The following is a 16,012-nucleotide window of genomic DNA, read 5'->3' as shown; positions in this document are numbered from 1 at the left end:
AGTTCCACCTCACGGAGAACCCTTCATCCAAATCTCTAAAGGCAAACTTGACCTTCTCCAAATGAAGGAACTCAGGAAGGTCCCGTACCCATGATCCAGTGCTTGATGGTTCTGCGGCCCGCCAATTGAGCAAACTGCTCCTTCGTGCCGGTAAGGATGCGAATGTCACGACATCGGCCCCCTTTCCCACCATGACACCAGGATCCTCAGGCACACCAAAGATCGCTACCCATGGAGAAGGTGTGACCACTACCCCCACCATCCAAGGCAGTACATCTATAATACCCTTCCAAAACCCCCACTAGTTTTGGACAGACCAGAATGTGTGAACATGATTTGCAGGGGATCCGGCACACCGCATACATTGATCAGCCACCTCCTGGAGGAAACGGCTCAGCCTAGCCAGTGTCATATGCGCTCTGTGCATAACCTTAAGTTGTATGTGACTAAGCCTAGCACAAGACTAGGAAGCATTAACTCTACGCAACACTTCCTCCCAAATCCAGCCCCGCACCTCACCTCCAAATTCCTCTTCCCATCTCTGCCGCATCGACACATCGAGACTTCCTCCCTGCTGGCCACCTCAGCATACACATTGGACATCTTACCCCCTCCAATCTCAACACCCGAGAGGAGCCTGTCCTGTAGAGCCAAGGGCGATAACATTGGAAATGAACTTAACTCTTTGCTCAAAAAAGCCCTTATCTTAAGATACCTAAACTCATTACCCCTGGGCATTTTATAGACCTCCATCAGCTCAGTTATGTCCTACCCAAGAACAGGTACTCAATGTGGATCCCCAAGTGGTCCCATTCCTGAAGCCTGGCATCCAATCTCACTGGAATGAATCGGTGGTTGCCACTAATCGGAGCCTTCCTATACATGCCCTACAAACCAAAATGACACTGGTTCCAAATCCTCAAAGTGAAAACCACTACTGGGTTTGATGAATACCCAGCCGGTGAAAAAGAAGGGGAGCCGAAACCAATGTCCTTAAGGAAGTCCCTCTACATGAGGCCTCCTCCACTCTCCAGAATACCGACCCCTGGTCCAACAACCATCTTCCAACAATAACAATAGTAGCTTCCCAATCGTAACACTTAAAATTGGGAAAAGCCATCTACTCCTCTCCAGACAAACTCTTTTAATACGGGGGACCCGTCCCGCCCACACGAAGCCCAAGACAAGTCTATTGATCTTTCTAAAAAAGGATTTGGGCAGAAAGATTGGGGGGTCTGATAAACAAAGAGGAACCTCGGTAGGATCACCATCTTAATAGTCTGGGCTCTTCTGGACATAGATAGAGGCAGACTGTCCCACCTTTTGAACACCTCTTTCTTCCCCTCTACTAAGCATGTCAGATTGAGTTTGTGAAGTTGCACCCAATCCCACACCACCTGAATCCCCAAATAGTGGAAGCTCTTACTAGCCAGGCAAAACAGGAGCCCACTCAAACACCCCTCTTATCCTCCAGAGCCAATCAAGAACATCTCATCTTTGCCATATTCAGCTTGTATCCCGAGAAGGAGCTGAATTCATTCAGAATTCTCAGGATCTTATCAATAGACACCAAGGGGTTGGAAACATACAGTAGGAGGTCATCCACATATAAAGAAAGCCGATGTTCCACTCTCTCCCCCCCCCCTTACCTGACTGCATCGAGGTTCACACATCCCAGCAGCTTCCGCAGACCTATCGGAGCCCAAAATCCTTGTACCCTAGTCTGACCTACCGTTGGAAACTCAAACCCATCCAGGAATAATCTACTCCGATCGTCCCCCGATGGTAGTTCTGATTGATATAGCCTTCGATAAAAGGACGCAAAGATTTTATTAATCCCCACAGGGTCTGTGACCACCTCTCCCTCCTCGTCCCTATGTCTACCTATAACCCTAGCCACAGTCTTCTTCCTCAGTTGATTGGCGAGCATCGTACCAAACTTTTCTCCCTGTTCACACAAGAACCCCCGACTCTGTGCAGCTGTCTCGCCGCCTCCTCTGAGGTGACCAAATTAAACTCCATCTGGAGCCTCGGACGCTCCCTCAACAGTATTTCATCCTGTGATTCCGGGAATCTGCAGTCAACTGCTAAGATCGCCTCCACAATCTGGATTGTTCTTCTCGCTCCACCCTTCGCCGATGCATCCAGATCGAAATATGTTCTCCCCTCACCACCGCCTTCAGTGCTTCCCATGCACCCCGGCAGATACCGCATTACTGTTGTGCTGATCTACATAATTACGAATGACACCTTCCAGTCTCTCACATAATCCCATATTCGCAAGGAGACCGAGGTCTAATCTCCACTGGGGTCTAGAAGTGGACGGTTTCTCCGCCCACAGGTCTACCCAGTGAGGGGCGTGATCAGACACCACAATAGCCAAGTACTCTGTACTCGCAACTCTACGAATCAGCGACTTATCCAAAACTCAAAAAATCTATTCAGGAATAACATTTGTGGACATGTGAAAAAAAGGAAACCTTCTCGCCTTAGGCCTCCTGAAGCGCTACGGATCTACGCCCCCCCCCCCATGAGCTGCATGAATTGCGACAGTTCTCCAGCCATCGCTGACGTCCTCCCAGCTCTGGGGCTTTGTGCTTATCTAGGTCTGGGATCAGGGACAGGACCCGCCTCAAAGTCCACATCATCCCAATTTGGAGCACATATATTGCACAGGGGAGCCCTCCAACCACCTGTATACCAACACAGATCTACCACTCGGTTCCGCAACAAATCTCTTTATTGAAAAAGACACCCTTCTACTTATCAGTACGGCCACCCGTCTCGCCTTCATATCTAGACCAGAATGATACACCTGGCCAACCCACCCTCTTGTCAGTTTTGTTTGGTCTGCCACCTTCACGGCAGCACAGTATTTAGCCCTGTTGCTTCACAGGGAGCTTGGGTCATTGTCTGCGCGGAGTCTGCACGTTCTCCCTATGTCTACGTGGGTTTCCTCCGGGTGCTCCGGTTTCCTCGGACAAGTCCTGAAAGACATGCTTGTTTGGTGAATTGGACTTTCTGAATTCTCCCTCAGTGTACCCGAACAAGCACCTGAGTGTGGCGACGAGGGGATTTTCACAATAACTTCATTACAGTGTTAATGTAAGCCTGCTGGAGACACTAATAAAGATCTATAAATAAGTCTCCTGAACAACACAAGTCCGCCCCCAGGCTCTGGCCCTTTTAACATGGTCATTCAGGCCTTGAATATTTCAAGTTATCGAATGAGGGGGCTCCTGCCTGCAGCCCCCCCCTCCCCAGGTCACCCCTTGACAATCAGCCATATTTTTGTTTGGGCCAAACTCCTCAGGTCCCACCTAAAGAGACCACCGTCAGGCTTCCGCTGCCAGATCATAGCACCTTAATAAAACTCAGACCGTCAGCTATCACATATCCCCCTCCCCGTCAGCTATCACATATCCCCCTCCCCACCCTAAAGTTAAGTCCCCCCAAAAATATACAAAGCCTTAACCTCCTTACACCATTTTGTCCCCCATATATCTTCTGCTTACTGGTTTACACACCAGCATGGTGGCAGCTGAGCGAAGCCCACAACTATCTGAACCCACCAAATCATCTATACCTGATCCCAGACAAATAAAAAAGATAAGTACCCGAGAAAGCAGATTCCTCCCCCCCACTCACCCATGCTCCCAGCTCATGAGCACCAGTCCCGCCTCAAAAGAACAAAGAAGAAAACCGAGGAGAGTGATGAACACAGGCATTTAGTGAGATAAGACCATAAGACATAGGAGCAGAATTAGGCCACTCGTTCCATCGAGTCTGCTCCGCCATTCAATCATGGCTGACATTTTCTCATCCCCATTCTCCTGCCTTCTCCCCATAACCCTAGATCCCCTTATGAATCAAGAACCTATCTCTCTCTGTCTTAAAGACACTCGGTGATTTGGCTTCCACAGCCTTCTGCGGCAAAAAGTTCCACAGATTCACCACCCTCTGGCTGAAGAATTACCTCCTCATCTCTGTTTTAAAGGATCGTCCCTTTAGTCTGAGATGGTGTCCTCTGGTTCTAGTTTTTCCTACAAGTTGAAATATCCTCTCCACGTCCACTCTATCCAGGCTTTGCAGTATCCTGTAAGTTTCAATAAGATCCTCCCTCATCCTTCTAAATTCCAACGAATACAGACCCAGAGTCCGCAACCGTTCCTCATATGACAAGTTCTAGTGAACCTCCTCTGGACCCTGTCCAAGATAGATAGACCCTTTCCTTCCTTTGATACGGGGCTCAAAACTGCTCACAATATTCAAATGAGGTCTGACCAGAGCATTATACAGCCTACCTAGTCTTGCATTCTAGCCCTCTTGACATGAATGCTAACATTGCATTTGCCTTCTTAACCCGTACCAGCCTCCCCGAACAGGCGCCGGAATGTGGCGACTAAGGGCTTTTCACAGTAACTTCATTTGAAGTCTACTTGTGACAATAAGCGATTTTCATTTCATGTCAATTGCCGACTGAACCTGCACGTTAAGAGAATCGTGAACAAGGACTCACAAGTCCCTTTGTTCTTCTAATTTCCAAAGCATTTCCCCATTTAGAAAATAGTCTATGCCTAAATTCCTCCTTCCAAAGTGCATAACCTCACACTTTTCCACATTGTATTTCATTTGCCACTTCATTGCCCACTCTCCTCACTTGTCCAAATCCTTCTGCAGCCCCCTTGCTTCCTCAATACTACCTGTCCCTCTACAGATCTTTGTATCATCTGCAAACTTAGCAACAGTGCCTTCAGTTCCTTCTTTCAGATCATTCATGTATATTGTAAAATGTTGTGGTCCCAGCACAGACTCCTGAGGCACACCACTAGTCACCGGCTGCCATCCTGAAAAAGACCCCTTTATCCTCACTCTCTGCCTTCTGCCAGTCAGCCAATCCTCTATCCATGCCAGGATCTTACCCTTAACACCATGGGCTCTTAACTTATTTAACAGTCTCTAATGCGGCACCTTGTCAAAGGCCTTCTGGAAATCTAAATAAATCATGTCCACTGGTTCTCCTTTGTCTAACTTCCTTACTACCTCCTCAAAGAACTCAACAGATTTGTCAGGCATGACCTCCCTTTGACAAAGCCGTGCTTTCTACAGTATTAGAATACACAACAATCAAACTAATAATACCGTCCCCTACAATCCAAAACGAGAGCAATTTAGTAATTTAACATATTTACAAGTTCCCAACCCTTGGTCTCGAAGAAACTGGTCCGCCTCCTCAGGAGTGTCAATGAAATATTCCTTTTTACGGAAGGTGATCCACAAACGGGCCAGATACAACATACCAAATCTCACACATTCCTTGTGGAGAACTGCCTTGATTTAATTAAAACTGACACGGTGAATAGCCAGTTCCACACCCCAATCGGGGTATATCCTGATAACGTTCCCCTCCCATGTGTTTTCTTCGCCTGCCTAGCCCATCTCAGGGTGTTTCCTTGTCCAGGAATCAATGCAGACATGCCACCATCACCCTTGGTTATTCACCTGCCTTTGGTTTCCTTCTCAGCACCATGTATGCGTGATCCACCTCTGGGGGAAGATTAAAAACTTCCTCCCCTATTAGCTTCCGTAGCATCTGTGCCACATACTTTGAAGGTTGCAAACCTTCCAGCCCCTCCGGGAGACCCAATATCCAGACATTCAGCCACCGCTCACGGTTCTCTAGCTTATCCACTCTATCCCACACCTTTTTAAAACTGCCAGCAATCAGGGAAAGCTCTGCTTCCATCACGGCCAACTGGCCCTCATGTTCGGCAAAAGACTCCTCCATTTTTTGGAGTGAAGCACCCTGGGACTCCAACTGCTGCTCAACCACCCTCTCCACAGCTGCTTTTATCGGGTCAATGGCCCTTACCAGGTCTTCAGAGGTTTCCATCCTCTGTTTCCAGAATTGTGAGGTTAAGAAGTCCACCAACAGTGCAATAGACCATTGGGCCGGGAGCACAAGCTCCGGGCCCACCGCCATCGCGTCTTCGACCACGCAATCCAGAGCCTCGCGGTCAGTCTGCTGCCATTTTTGTTTCACCGTTAATCTTCACTGGATGCATGCTGTGCCACTTTAAGAGAAAAAAAACAAGAGGAAAAAAAACTGCCGGCACTTAAACAAAGCCGAAGATGCACTTCTTGACTGAAATTACAAGTCCAATCGGGATTTTAGAGAAGAAAAAAACACTTTGCGCGGGAGAAACCACGTTCACAGCTGTCTACAGCATGGTCGCCACCGGCGATCCTCGATAGTATAGAATTTAAGTATGCTGGAAAAAGAGACATGCTGTTGAAGCACTTCGTCTTGCACACATCAGGGCAGGTATGCAAGAATACTAATTGCAAAGGAAACAATAAATTAATTTGTTGTTCCCTTAACAATTGATAATCTTGCAAATCTGTGCAAGACAAAAAAACGTTCACCATGTCTTCTTTCAACATTAGAATTAGAGGACAGCTGTCAATTTTTGATACTTATGTATTTATACTTAAAAATAGGATTAGCTTTGCAAAGACAACAACCGGTCAAGATGGAGTGGTAAATTGTCGTGCTCTGGAATGAAGTAGAATGCCCTGACGGAAGGTTTGGAGGAAATAAGATAGACAGAAGCAGCAGTCGTGCTCGTTATTGGATGAACAGTAAAAACTGAGCTAAAATTCATCAATAGAACACATTGAAAAATATAAGCTGTTACAATTGAGTTCAACAATTTTCCAGCACACTCTCCCCATGTCTGCATGGGTCTCGCCCGCACAACCCAAAAGATGTGCAGGGTAGGTGGATTGGCCATGCTAAATTGCCCTTTAATTGGGGGAAAAAAAATAATTGGATACTCAAAAAAAAATGTTTTTTTTAAGTGACTGCGTGTTCACTTGGCAAGCGCTCACACAAGTTTAACAAAAAATAATAATTTTCCAGTTGGAATAATAGATACAGGCATTTTAAAACAAGGGCTACAGACCAATTTCCATTCACTTGCAGCTCATCACATGCTGTAGTGGTGTAGCCTTCTGAGGGGTGTTGCACTATCCTCTCTCTAGTTCGTTGTCAAATAAAAATATAACATCCATTTTTTAAACTACTTTCCAGCAACACAAGCAACTGCATAAGTTTACTTTAAAGCTAATCTGTAAAAAGAATGGGGGAAGAATTACGAAGTAAAGTTGTACAAAGAAACTTGCCTGAAACAAAAAGCAAAGTTCCAAGCTTGTTCTTTCAAAACATGTTACACTTGCAATAAACATTTGTGGAATTTATTTAAAAAATTTTTTTTTTTTTTTTTTTTTTTAAATTGTTTTTATTAAAGCTTTTTTCAACCAGAATTTTTACATAACAGAAAAATAAACGAAAAATATTTAACAAAACTAGGTGTCTGTTATCATTATTCAAAACGCAAATATACATTAAATAGGCAATTCCCCCCACCTGAGCCCACCGCACCGCCCCCCCCCCCCTCAGTTGCTGCTGCTGCTGACATTTTACCGCTCCCCTAGAAAGTCAAGGAAAGATTGCCACCGCCTGGAGAACCCCAGCAAGGACCCTCTCAAGGCAAACTTTATTCGCTCCAGGCTGAGGAACCCAGCCATATCACTAACCCAAGTCTCCACGCTCGGGGGTTTCGAGTCCCTCCACATTAACAAGACCCGTCTCTGGGCTACCAGGGAGGCAAAGGCCAACACCTTGGCCTCTTTCGCTTCCTGCACTCCCGGATCCTCCGACACTCCAAATATCGCTATTGTTGGACTCGACATCACCCGCGTGTCCAAAATCCTGGACATAGCCCTCGCAAAGCCCTGCCAGAATTCTTTAAGCGCCGGGCATGCCCAAAACATATGGACATGGTTCGCCGGACTCCCTGCACATCTCACTCACCTGTCCTCCACCCCAAAGAACTTCCTCATTCTCACCGCCGTCATGTGAGCCCAGTGCACCACCTTAAACTGAATTAAACTGAGCCTGGCACATGATGCGGACGAATTCACCCTGCCCAGGGCATTAGCCCACAGGCCCTCATCTAGCACCTCACCTAGCTCCTCCTCCCACTTGCCCTTCAGCTCCTCCACTGAGGCTTCCTCCGCCTCCTGCAGCTCCTGATATATGCCCGACACCTTCCCCTCTCCTACCCAAGATGCCAGACACTACCCAAGTCCTCTATCCTTCGAAGGGGTAGCAGCGGAAATGACCCCACCTGTTTTTTGATAAAGTCCCGGACCTGGACGTATCTGAAAGCATTTCCCGGGGGCAGGCCGAATTTCTCCTCCGGCGCCTTCAAGCTAGGGAAGGTCCCCTCTATAAACAGGTCTCCCATCCTTCTAATGCCTGCCCTATACCAGCCTTGAAACCCCCCCTCTATCTTGCCCGGAGCAAATCTATGGTTGTTCCTTTTGGGGGCCAAACTGAGGCCTCCTCCTCCTTCCTGTGCCTCCTCCACTGACCACAGACCCTCAGTGCCGCCGTCACCACCGGGCTTGTGGTATATCGAGCCAGCGGTGCCGTTACTAGTGTCCCTAGGCTGGTGCCTTTGCATGACGCCGCCTCTACGCCGACCCCTCCTCCATTACCCATTTCCTAATCACAGCCACATTAGCCTCCCAATAGTAGCTACAGAAGTTTGGCAGAGCCAACCCCCCCCCCCGCCGGCTACGCTCCAAGAACAGTCGCGGGGTCTTGTTTGCCCACACAAATCCCGTGATAATCCTGTTCACCTACTTGAAGAAGGATTTGGGGATGAAGATGGGGAGGCACTGAAAAACGAACATGAATCTGGGAAGAACCGTCACCTTCACACTCTTCCCGCCAGGGAAAGCGGGAGCATGTCCCACCCTTTAAAGTCTCCCCCCCATTTGCTCTACAAGCCGAGATAAATTGAGCCTGTGTAGGGCATTCCAGTTCCTAGCCACCTGTATACCTAAATAACAAAAGCTCCTCTCCACCATCTTGAGCGGGAGCTCCCCCAGTCTCTCCTCCTGACCTCTAGGGTGGATTACAAACAGCTCACTTTTCCCCACGTTCAACTTGTACCCCGAGAAGCTCCCAAAGTCCCCCAGGATCCGGATGACCTCCCCCATCCCCACTAGCGGGTCCGAAATATACAATAGTAGGTCATCCGCATAGAGGGAAACCCGGTGTTCCTCCTCCCCCCTCGAAGTCCTCAGCGTTATGGCCAACGGCTCAATTGCCAGGGCAAATAGTAACGGGGATAGGGGGCACCCCTGCCTCGTCCCACGGTGCAACCTGAAATACTCCGACCTCAGCCGGTTCGTGGACACACTCGCTACGGGGGCCTGATACAGTAGCTTGACTCACCCTATGAATCCCTCCCCGAATCCAAACCTACCTAACACTTCCCACAGGTACTCCCACTCCACCCTGTCAAAGGCCTTCTCTGCATCCATTGCAGCCACTACTTCTGCATCCCCTCCCTCCGAGGGCATCATAATAATATTCAGGAGCCGCCTCACATTTGTGTTCAGTTGCCTGCCCTTGATGAAACCCATCTGGTCCTCCTCGATCACTCCAAGGCCGCAGTCCACTATTCTGGTAGCCAGAATTTTTGCCAGCAATTTGGCATCTACATTCAGGAGCGATATCGGCCTACAGGACCCACATTGAAGCAGATCCTTCTCCCTCTTCAAAATGAGTGAGATCAATGCCTGCGACATCGTGGGGGGGGGAGGGTTCCTCTCTCCTTTGCCTCGTTAAAGGTTCTTAGCAGGAGCGGGCTCAGTAGCTCCGAGAACTTCTTATAAAATTCTACAGGGAAGTCGTCCGGACCCGGGGCCTTGCCCGACTGCATACTTGCCAGTCCCTTAACTATCTCCTCCAACTCCAGTCCCTCCACCCGATCCTCATCCACACTTGGGAACCTCAATCGATCCATAAATTGCTTCATCCCTTCCCCACCCCTCGGGGGTTCGGACTCGTACAGTTTCCCATAAAACTCCTTGAAGACTTCATTGATCCTCTCTGGGCTCAACACTGTATTACCTTCCTTATCCCTCCCTCCCCCGATATCCCTGGCCACCTCTCTCCTGCGAAGTTGGTGCGCCAGCATCCTATTTGCTTTCTCCCCATACTCGTAGACTGCCCCTTTCATTTTCCTCAACTGTGCCTCCGCCTTCCCCGTGGTCAGCAAATCAAACTCTGCCTGTAATCTCCGGCGCTCCTTTAGCAGCCCCCCCTCGGGGGCCTCTGCGTACGTCCTGTCTACCCTAAGCATCTCTCCCGCCAGCCTCTCCCTCTCCGTCCTCTCCCTCTTCTCTCTGTGGGACCTAATAAAGATTAACTCCCCTCTGATGACCGCCTTCATAGCCTCCCAAACCACTGCTGCTGTTACCTCCCCTGTGTCATTCGTTATCACATAGCGCTGAATGCTCCTCCTTATCCGCCCACACACTCTTCATCCGCCAGCAGCCCCACATCCAGTCCCCAGAGATGGCGCTGCCCCCGCTCCGCCCCCAGTCGCAGGTCCACCCAGTGCGAGGCATGGTCCGAGACCGCAATGACCGAATACTCAACCCCCTCCACCCTCGGGATTAACACCCTGCTCAACACAAAAAAGTCAATCCGCGAGTAGACTTTATGGAGGTGGGAGAAAAAGAACTCCTTCGCCCTTGGCCGCGCAAATCTCCACGGGTCCACGCCCCCCCCCATCTGATCCATGAACTCCCACAGGTCCCTGGCCGCCGCCGGTCTCTTTCCCGACCTGGAGTTAGACCGGTCTAGCGCCGGATCGAAGACCATATTAAAGTCGTCGTGTGTGTGTGTGTGTGTGTGTGTGTGTGTGTGTGTGTTAGTGTGCCGCCAATGATCAAGTTACTTGACTCGAAGTCCGGGATTTTACCCAACATGCGCCTCATGAATTCCGCACCATCCCAGTTCGGGGCATACACGTTCACCAACACCACCCGGGCCCCCTGTAGCTTGCCACTCACCATTATGTACCTGCCCCCTTTATCCGCCACGATGCTCCCTGCCTCAAACGCCACCCATTTACTAACCAGAATTGCCACCCCTCTGGTCTTTGAGTCTAGCTCGAGTGAAACACCTGGCCCACCCATCCCCCCCTTAACCTCGTTTGGTCAGCAAGTTTTAAGTGCGTCTCCTGCAGCATGGCCACGTCCATCTGCAACCCCTTTAAATGCGAGAACACACGGGACCTCTTGACAGGCCCGTTCAGGCCCCTCACATTCCACATGAACAGCCTGGACCGGGTGGGGGCTGGACGCGCCCCCGGCTCGCTCCAGCCCTCCCGCCGGAGGCCCCCCAACCCGACTCTCCATCTAGCCCCAACAGTTGGCTCCTCTTCAGTCAGCAGAGCAGCACCCCTTCCCCCCCCCCCCCAATCCGAACCCCCCATGCCAAACACCCGCTTCGCACTGATTCCCCCCCCCCCCCCATTGCACTTCCATAAGTCAGCTGACCCATGCTGACCCCGGCCGCTCGCGCATTTATCTCCAAACTTACTATTGTCACCTCCTTCGGGCCCTCAACCCCCCCCCCACAGGGTAAGAGGGCAAGTGCCATCCGGCTTCCCGTGCAGCGGACAACACAACCCGGGCGTTACCCCGCCCCCTGAAACAAAAAAACAGGAAAAGAAAAGCAAACAAACTTAAATTCTACTGACAATCTTACACCAGGCCAACACCTGGTTACACATCTCCGCCAGCGCGTTTCACCCACGTGCAGCTGCCCCTTAGTTCAAGTCCAGCTTTTCGTGCTTAATGAATGGCCACGCCTCATCCGGCGTATCAAAATAATGGTGCCTGTCCTGGCACGTTACCCAAAGTCTCGCCGGATGCAGGAGCCCAAACTTCATCCCTTTGCTGTGAAGGACCACCTTAGCCCGGTTGAATCCCGCATGCCTCTTAGCCAGTTCAGCTCCCAAGTCCTGGTATATGCGAATCTCGCCGTTCTCCCACTTACTGCTCTGCTCCTTCTTTGCCCAACGCAGGACACGCTCCTTGTCTGTAAAGCGGTGGAACCTTATCACCATCGCCCTCGGTGGTTCGTTCGCCCTCGGTTTCCTCGCGAGAACTCTATGCTCTATGTCCAGTTCCAAGGGCTGCGGGAAGGCCCCCGCGCCCATCAGCGTTCGTAGCATTGTAGTCACATACGTGCTCACGTCTGCCCCCTCCGCACCTTCAGGGAGGCCCAGGATCCGCAGGTTGTGACTCCGAGACCTATATTCGAGGTCATCCAGTCTCTCCTGCCATCTCTTGTGACCGCCAGGCCCAGGATCTCGTCCTCATTCTCAGATACCTTCCCCTCCACCTCTTTGATCGCCTTCTCCTGTACCTTCTGAACCTCCACCATCTTTTCCATGGAGGCCTTCACAAGGGCCAGCATATCCGTCTTCAGCTCTGCGAAGCAGCTCCTCAAAAAGTCTTGCTGCTCTCTCGACCACTGGGCACACGCTTCTTAGTCCGTGCCGACCGCCATTTTATCCTCCCGGACCCGCTCTGCTCTCTTCTTCACAATCGCTCGTTTAACGGCCCCGCTCCTGGTTCCCTCCATACAGCAGTGGGAGGAACCTCTCCAGCGTCCTTTCCCACGCCGGTATTCACCTTCCAAGTGTCGTTGCCGCCCCGTTTAAAGGCCCGAAACCCCGATCCCGGCGGGAGCTGCCGTGTATGCGACCAATTCGGACATGGCCGCTACCGGAAGTCAACATTTGTGGAAATTAAACAAATTTTGAAACCATTCCCTTACTCATAGACTTTTAATTTAAGTAAAAGCGACATCAATGTCAAGAGCCATGGCCATAGTACACAACAGCACCAAAGGTTGTAAACATCAGCACAGATGACAAGATTAAGCTCGAAGCAGAGATAAGAGCCAAAGTCGAATTTTAGATGCCCGTGGACAAAAGATGAAATGAATGACAATGAAAAGGAGTTCCACAGTTTAAGAACAGGAAAAGAGTGAGTGATGATAAAATATGTTTAATCTCAAATTCAATGTAACTAAGTTTATACAGGATAAATGCAGGACCTAAATCTTCAGCGGAAAATTATGTGAAGGTGCAAGAGCGAAACAACCACAGCAGAATCAGCACAAGAGACAAAGGACAAGATAATGAAAGCATTGGACATACAATGGCTTCTCATCAACCTCCAACACCACTACCTCTGGTGTTCCCAAGAATCCATACTGACAGCACCCCCCCCCCCCCAACACACTCTTATTTCTCATCGACATGCTGCCCTCAAAAGATGTCATCCAAAAACACAGCATTAGCTTTCACAAGTGGCTTTCACCTCTTTGACAATAGGTCTACCTCACCACTACCTCTCTCAACTACTCCACTGTTGCTAAATTATCAAACTTCTCATCTCATATCCACTACTCACGTAAGTAAAATGTTCTCCATTTAAATATTGGAAAGACTGATAACCATGGTTTTCAGGCTCAAATATGAATTCTGTTCTCTCAATACCGATGACATCTCTCCCCTAACAGCGAGAGGACGGTCTCCACGTGAACCTATCTGGACCAGTGTCCTAGCGGATAGGATAAATAGGGTGGTCACAAGAACTTTAAACTAGAAAATGGGGCGGGGGGAGGGGGGGGGCAATGAGAGGCCTCAGGGGAACTCAATACAGTTCCAAAAACAAACACAGCAGAGAGTAAAGAAATAGTCAGGAATCGAATTTCAGGAACTGCAGCTAATGGAAAAACTACAAGTATATTGGTTAAATCAAAAGTGAAAAATAATAAAAAAGCAAATAAAACATCAGCGCTGAGAAACAGGTCAGGGGAATAGCCCAATTGAGAGTTCTATATACAAGTACACAGAGTGTAAGGAATAAACTAGATGAGCTGCAGGTGCAAATGCAAGTTGAGGATTATAATGTAGTTGCTATTACAGAGACATGGCTGCAGAATGGAACTAAATATACCCGGTTATAAAGTTTACAGAAAGGACAGACAGAGCGGGTGGGTGGTCTTACTGATTAGAAATACTATCACTTCGGGGCAGCATGGTGGTGCAGTGGTTAGCACTGCTGACGCACGGCACCGAGGTCCCAGGTTCGATCCCGGCTCTGGGTCACTGTCTGTGTGGAGTTTACACATTCTCCCCGTGTTTGTGTGGGTTTTGCCCCCACAACCCAAAGATGTGCAGGCTAGGTGGATTGGCCAAGCTAGATTGCCCCTTAATTGGAAACACTAAATTTATATTTAAAAAAAGAAAACATAATAGAATGGTGCAATGACAGAAATCTCTCCCTCAAGGTCAGCAAAATAAAGGAGTTGGTCATCGACTTTTCGAAGCGAAGTGCAGTACACACCCCTGTTTATATCAATGCTGTTGAGGTGGAGATGGTTGACAGTTTCAAGTTCCTAGTTGTGAACATTACCAACAATTTGTCCTGGTACACCCATGTCGACGCTAAGATTAAGAAAGCACAACAACTTCCTCGGGAAATTAAGAAAATTCGGCATGTCCACAATGACTCTTAACAATTTCCATAGATGCACCATAGAAAGCATTCTATCTGGTTGTATCACAGCTTGAGGTGGCAACTGTTCTGCCCAAGCTCGTAAGAAATTAGAGTGTTGTGAATACAGCTCAGCCCATTACGCAAGCCCGTCTTTCATCTACTGACTGTCTATATTTCCCGCTGTCTTGGGAAAGCGGGAAACATAATCAAAGACCCCTCCCATCCTGTGTCATAATATACACCAGTATATCATGGTGCAGACACACACACTGTTGGACACACAGTGGGACCAATCAACACACACAACCAATCACCAGTTAGAGCACACACACTATAACGACAGGGGGCATCAGAGTTCCCGCTCATTCGAGCTGCAGCTTCCTAGTAGGACAGAGCTCACAGCCTGCAGCACAGACATTCACCACGTGCTGAGTGCATCGACTGGTTAGGACAAGGCAAAGGTCTTTAGTTGAAGCTAATATCATGTTAACCCACAGTGAGAGTATATTAAACAGTTAATGACTCAATAAAATAGTGTTGCACTATTTCAAGTGTTGGTGACCTGTATGTGTTCCACGGATCCGGAGCGCCCAACACAACATCCTGGTTATTCTTTTTTCCAACTTCTTCCATTGGCAGAAGGTACAAAAGCTTGAGAACATATTACAGCAGATTCAAAACAGCTTTATTCCTGCTGTTACTAGACTTCAATGATCCGTCTATATATTAAATTGATACTTTTATGTATTTTATCTTTTTACAGTTGTAATTATTTTGTATGTTGTATTTATATATGGAGTGATCTGTCAGGTATGTACGCAGAATAATACTTTTCACTGTACTTTGGTATATGTGACAGATTTTACCAATAAATGAAATAAACAAAGATCAAATTATTCTAATTGGCAGGAGCTGGCTCGTTGTGTACCACAGGGATCGGTGTTGGGGCCTCAATTATTCACACTATTCATAGATAGTGACATAGAAAGTCATATATCCAAATTTGCGGATGATACAAAGTTAGGTGGCATGGTATACAGCCCAGATGATAGCATAAAATTGCAAGAGATATTGCCAGATTAGGTGACTGGGCAAAATTGTGGCAGATAGAATTTAATGGAAGCAAGTGTGAGGTTATCCATTTTGGACCCAAAAAGGATAGAGCAGAGTACTTTCTAAATGGAAAGAGATTAGGTACAGTGGATGTCCAAAGAGACGTGGGGGTTCAGGTGTATAAGTCCTTAAAATGCAGAAAATAATCTAAAAGGCCAATGGAATGGTAGCCTTTATATCTAGAGGATTGGAATGTGGGGTTATGCTGCAGCTATACAGCTATAGACATCACTTGGAAATATGTGAAAAGTTCTGGGCACCACACGTTATGAAGGATATTTTGGCCTTGGAGGGAGTGCAACGTAGGTTTACAAAAATGATACCTGGATCACAGGGATTGAGTTATGATTTGAGATTACTCAAATTAGACCTGTTTTCGGTTAGAATTTAGACCGTTATGGGGTGATCTGGTCAAAGTATTCAAGATGTTAACAGGGAAAGAAAGGGTAGA

General features: G+C 48.4%; 1 protein-coding gene across 2 annotated transcripts in view; it reads right to left on the bottom strand.

Moving 5' to 3' along the window:
* The window catches only part of jmjd1cb (jumonji domain containing 1Cb), a 592,917-nt gene that overhangs the window by 358,892 nt on the left and 218,013 nt on the right, over positions 1 to 16,012 (bottom strand). Inside the window, exon 2 of one of the 2 annotated variants that reach the window (XM_072478812.1) lies at positions 5,873 to 6,074. The exons of the other annotated variant lie outside the window; for it this stretch is intronic. Coding sequence (XP_072334913.1) covers positions 5,873 to 5,983 — 111 coding nt within the window. The 5' untranslated portion in view covers positions 5,984 to 6,074. The remainder of the gene's footprint in view (positions 1 to 5,872; positions 6,075 to 16,012) is intronic. 2 annotated transcript variants of the gene reach the window in all.

Source organism: Scyliorhinus torazame, chromosome 16, assembly GCF_047496885.1.
Source record: "Scyliorhinus torazame isolate Kashiwa2021f chromosome 16, sScyTor2.1, whole genome shotgun sequence".
NCBI classification, from domain to species: Eukaryota; Metazoa; Chordata; class Chondrichthyes; order Carcharhiniformes; family Scyliorhinidae; genus Scyliorhinus; species Scyliorhinus torazame.
This window is presented reverse-complemented; position numbering and strand designations above follow the sequence as displayed.